General features: G+C 35.7%; 1 protein-coding gene across 2 annotated transcripts; it reads left to right on the top strand.

Annotated features, from left to right (window-relative positions):
- Positions 1 to 725: 725 nt before the first annotated feature.
- On the top strand, positions 726 to 5,025 carry LOC149243873 (lipase-like PAD4). 2 transcript variants are annotated; one of them, XM_089374644.1, is made up of 4 exons: positions 726 to 1,146; positions 2,222 to 2,549; positions 2,671 to 3,405; positions 3,975 to 5,025. In XM_089374644.1, exons 1-4 carry the CDS (start codon positions 1,139 to 1,141, stop codon positions 4,737 to 4,739), a joined length of 1,836 nt encoding a protein of 611 aa, XP_089230770.1. In that variant the 5' UTR covers positions 726 to 1,138; the 3' UTR covers positions 4,740 to 5,025. The 2 variants fall into 2 exon arrangements, with proteins under 2 accessions (XP_089230770.1, XP_089230769.1); XM_089374643.1 differs by having other exon boundaries at positions 727 to 1,146; positions 3,972 to 5,025.
- The last annotated feature ends 233 nt before the right edge of the window (positions 5,026 to 5,258 follow it).

The raw sequence follows: 5,258 nt of genomic DNA, 5'->3' as shown, positions 1-5,258 counted from the left end.
AACAGTTTCAGGAATGGTACTAAAAAAAGGTCAAGTGAAAATACTGTTTATTGGAATATCATAAATAGTTCAAAATTAAATAATTTCGAAAATAAATAGAAACTTTATCAAAGATAATATTTTAGTGAGATTTTTTGGAAGTTTTTTTTGGTGGGTTTTTAGGGTATAATTTGTCTAAAATCCAGCAGGAATTTATTGAAATCACAAGTTTGATGGGTAATCTATGCACATTCGAAGTGCCTCAGGAGTTTTTCAAGAATCTATATATACAGTGAAAAAAAGGTTTAAATAACACAAATCAATATTTCACCTCAAATTTTTCTGCTCCAAAGTCCAAAAAATCGACAACTTTTCTTTTTATATACTCTGAAAACCTATCATAACTCACTTGTCAAACCAGTGAGGGCAACCATCTCTGGCTTCTAACTGCTAAACGGACTTTCACTTCTGCAAAATATCTCTTAGATGATTAACCTACTTCCTTACCACACAAACTTTTAACCAAACAAAAATAATTTCTTTGCTGTTATAACACAGTTAGAAGTCATAACTTCTACTAATAACAAAGCATTAATTATCAAAATTTACATATGTTAATATTTTTGTCGCCTTAACAGTTGTAACCGATTTTTTCGGCTTTTAAAGTATTATAACAGAGAACAAATGATCATAATGCCTTGATTCTTGACTCTTTACGCCCGCAACAGTCAACCGATCTTTTCGTCTGTATACCACTGGTTTGGTAGGTAGTTTAATCAAAAATATATTTTCGATGTAGCCCTAGATAAGGAGCCTACACATCAATGTCCTCGAAGCTTCTTTATTTTTGTCTTAGGAATCTTCTTTCCTTTTATTTTCCACTGTAGATTCTGCCCCTTTTTATATGAGTTAGACACGTATCGGGCTTTACGAGGAATTTTTCTCCCTTAAATCCAATACTATTGTGAAGCAAATGAATCCAATACTATTGTGAAGCAAATGAAGAAACAGCAGCAGATCATGACGGGAAACTTCCCCTTTCCACTAAAAGGATACGCCTGAAAGATCATATTCTTTTTGCAAGATATGGCGGTTTTCTTTACATTCTCATAAAGGCTTCCGTGCGTTACAGTTTGAAAGCATTTTGTACCAATTTTAAATGGACAGGTAGGTGACGAATTCAGTTATAGCAGGAAATTCTTTATAAGTTGAAGATTGAGTTCTTGTACTCGTTTAAGATGGGTTTGGGGGGCAATTTTGGATTTTTGAAGTGATCAGAACAGAATCATTCCTTGCAGTTTGATGGGTTTATGCCGCAACACAGACGACCAGAGATATTTTTTGGGAAAGTTTTCTTTACTCTTTAATTTTTGGTGTGAATTTTGTTGGGTTTTATTCAAGTTGCCTGTGCAGACCTCCTCAGCCATAACATCAGAACTATTAAACATCGAGTGCTTTATTCACTCAATTGTTTTTCTTTAACTTTGAAAAGGTTGCACGATCACTGTCTCTTTGGACTGAACAGTTTAAGAGATCATTCTAAAAACAACACCTTTAAAGTCATGAAAATGCTTGTCATCCTTATCTCCCCGGCCCTGGCTTGACAAAAACAAGTCTTGACCCTCTGAGTGTTCTAGAGTCTTTATTCTATCTTCGGTTACCCAAAACATGTGTTAGAGGATATCCAAGACATTGGTTATTTTAATGTAGTAACCTCTGTATCTATGTTGTTTTTTTCTGAACTGATAAAAAACATGACATAATTTTTAATTTGGAGTGGGCCTGTGGTAGGTGGTGGTCTGGTCCTAGTAATTGGAGTTTGATTCAGCTCAGTGACGGCAGATCCGATAATCTGGTATTTAACCTGCAGCTTTTGGCAAACTAATTGTTTTTAGGATGATGGACAGAGTTATCCTATTTAAAAAACTATGTGTATGTATGCATAATCCTATACAGTGCATTTTCTTTCATAACATCTTTAATTTCCATCTCCCACCATGAAAGCATTGTTTTATTTTCCTGAATTTGATCATCTACTAGAAGCCACCAGATCTACAAATCTGTGTAAACTGACCTATTGAATGCACAAGGATTTGAATTGAGAAGGATTCAGAGCTCACTTGTCCAATGGTCATATCTTTTCACTATGAAAAGTCTACATATTTATTATCCTCAACTCTAAATTGAAGGGGTCCATTCTTGGGTGCCCATATGGTGCTGATTTACAGAAATGTTAATGCAGATTCACCGTTGGTGAGGAGATTGCAACTTTTCTTGTTTCCTGCGAATTTCTGCTGCCCACGGCTTGGAAAGAGTCTCTTCGTGCAAACATAACAGAGACTTTTACTCTGAACGAGTATGAAGATGTTGCATATGTTGCTTTCCCTTCATTTGATAGAATAGAAGATTTCATTGTCAACGACAGCCAATATGGAGAGGGAAATATTCAAACTGGAAACGAAGTTTTCTCTGGTTGCCTCAAGGGTAATGATAATCAACTAGCCCTTGTCCATCAGGGAGCTCTTAAGATGTTCCTCCATATTATGGAGAATACAGATTTCAAAACAAAGGTAAATTCAATTATCTACTACAACTGGTGACAGAGTGACCTTATTTAAATCATGAAAGGATGGTTTAAAATTCAAAACTAAAATCAATATTTTTTGTTTTGTGTATTCCATGATCAATCAGTTGCAGCTATATATGAACTCGAAACAAAAGAAACTCAAACCCATTATATTTGTGGGCCATTCCTTGGGAGGCGCGGTTGCAACCTTGGTTACATTATGGGTGCTGGAAAAGAGACTGAAACAAAGCTCTCCTTTTTGTGTCACATTAAAGCAAAGCTGTCCATTTTGTATCACATTTGGTTGCCCTTTAGTGGGAGATGAAAGACTTGTTCAAGCAGTTGGCCGCGAGAATTGGAGAGGCAACTTTTGTCACGTGGTTTCCCAGCATGATATTGTTCCGCGGATGCTTTTTGCACAGTTCGAGTCAATTGCTGAGCACTTAACTGCTATTTTTCCATATTGGCAGGGCATAAAGGTACCTGATGCGTTTATTCAAGATGCTTGTAGGACTCTTCTTAATAATGTCCTTGGTTCTCTAAGGGAATTAGATGGGGCCTTCAAAAGAAGTCCATACATGCCTTTTGGCACTTACATGTTTTGCTCATGCAATGGTGCTACTTGCATTGAAAACCCTCAGACAGTTTTGAAGATGCTTCATTGGACAATGCAAAGCCAAGAACCATTTTCCAAAGAGATTGTACAGGATTGCCTTTTAGAGCACATAAGTTATGGCTCTGTTTTGGAGAATGTCAAACAAAAATCCATAAGAGGGAGAAGAACTGTGAATTCCAGTAAAGAATCCTCTTATGAGATGGGAATCTCATTGCAGCTGGAAGCTATTGGTGATGAAGTTCAGGTATTACTGAATTACTTTCCAAAATGAATAATTTACATCTTATGCTTATGTTGTGCTGTTAGTTTTTACACCAATTATATGTTTTCAAAGTATTATGTTTCAGCATAAATTCAACCAAGAATGTTAACTTAATATTAAACACCAAGAAGGATTAAAAAAATTTGAAGTTCTTAATAGGCCATACTTCTCCAGTCAACCTACCTGGATAGTGGACTCTTGTTTATGCTAAGAGGAACATTAAATATATATACATACGAAGACAGGCATGGACATCTGCTCCACCTGGGATGTAAAGCACCTGGGAATGTTTTGTTTCCAATCTGACCTTTTGAGCTTTCTAAGATGAACAGAGTATATTAAAATCTATTGGCTTTGAGTAGTTGATAAGAGTATAAGACGATCCTCTGAGCTGGTTATATCCTATGGATGCTAGTTTCTTAACATCTAAGATTTGATATTAAATTTTAATGTGGCACTGCACTTTTTTGACATTTAATGTTATTTTCCTTTTTGAAGTACACTAATTGATTTTTGAAATGTGTTCTTTAATTGGTGATGACAACCAGAAGGATCAAGCAAAGCAGGCTTTACTCAACCTGGGAAGAATAGAACACAAACATAGCATAGATGTTTCCAATCTAGCTATTAAATTAAGCAAAAAGAATTGTACTAGGGTTGAGCTTGAATGGTATAAAGAGTGTTGTGAGAAGGATGACATTGGCGGCTATTATGATTCCTTCAAAAACCAATATACCATGAAGGATATTGATGCTAATGGGCGTAGATTAAAGCTGGGGGAGTTCTGGGATGAAATTATTGAAATGTGGGAGAATCACGCGTTGCCCAGTGATTTCCAATCCCAAAATAAGTGGGTAAATGCTGGCATGACACATAGCCAACTTGTAGAGCCTCTGGATATTGCTTATTATTATCGCAAGTCTCAGGGAAAAGGTAACTATTTTACAGATGGAAGACCTAAGCGTTATAAAATTCTTCAAAAATGGTTGGAAGAGAAAGAGAAAACTCGCAAACCAAAAGGTCAGATAGTTCGCACAAAGCTACCGTTCCTCATTCCAGACACATGCTTTTGGGCACATGTAGAAGAAGCTTTGAAAGACCTTGAACAAGGTTTACATCGGAAGGGGGAAAGTCTCAAAAAATTTGAAGAGTATGTCACGCAGCTGATCAAGGATCGTAACATTTCTTCATATGTTTTCTTGGAAAGGAGCAGCTTCATGAGGTGGTGGCAAGAGTACAAGCAAATTCAATCTCCTGAATGGAAATTAAACTCTTCATTGTACAAGATCATGGAAAGTGAAAGTTGGAAGGGGTGAATTCAACGTATCTATCTGTATGAGAACTCTCTTTGAACAACTTCTAGGTAGAGAATATTCTTCCGATAAAATTTAATTCCGTGCTGTTTTAGTCTCAATTCTCATTTCTTTGTTCAGATAGCATGCTGACTGTTATATCCTTATATTGATGGCAAACATGTTCTCAACCAGGGATCTATTGAGACCCCTATAGAATCTAATAGTTTTATAAATCTGCTTAACATGATGCAATGTTAAGAAGGAACCACACCGGACCAGTGGATGTTCTTGAAAAAACTTAAAGATTCATGTGGTGTAGTGAGTTTTTTATGTTCATAGTTATTGCTTGAAATGGCTGAACATTTTACCGAGAGAAAATTAATTGGCCGTATTATATGTATTATGTAAATTATAGAGATTTATTTTAGAGTTAAATTCAAAACTAGAGTAGTTTCATTATAATATGGGATTTATTATGCTTTTTATTACCTATTCATATATATGGGTAATTTTAGGAGAAAAAATTTCTCCTACATTGCA

The sequence above is a fragment of the Pinus tabuliformis genome, chromosome 8, assembly GCF_031772625.1.
Source record: "Pinus tabuliformis cultivar Carrire ecotype Pingquan chromosome 8, CPIR1, whole genome shotgun sequence".
In the NCBI taxonomy this organism is placed as follows: Eukaryota; Viridiplantae; Streptophyta; class Pinopsida; order Pinales; family Pinaceae; genus Pinus; species Pinus tabuliformis.
The sequence above is the reverse complement of the archived record's forward strand: the minus strand, read 5'-3'. Positions and strand labels throughout refer to the sequence as shown.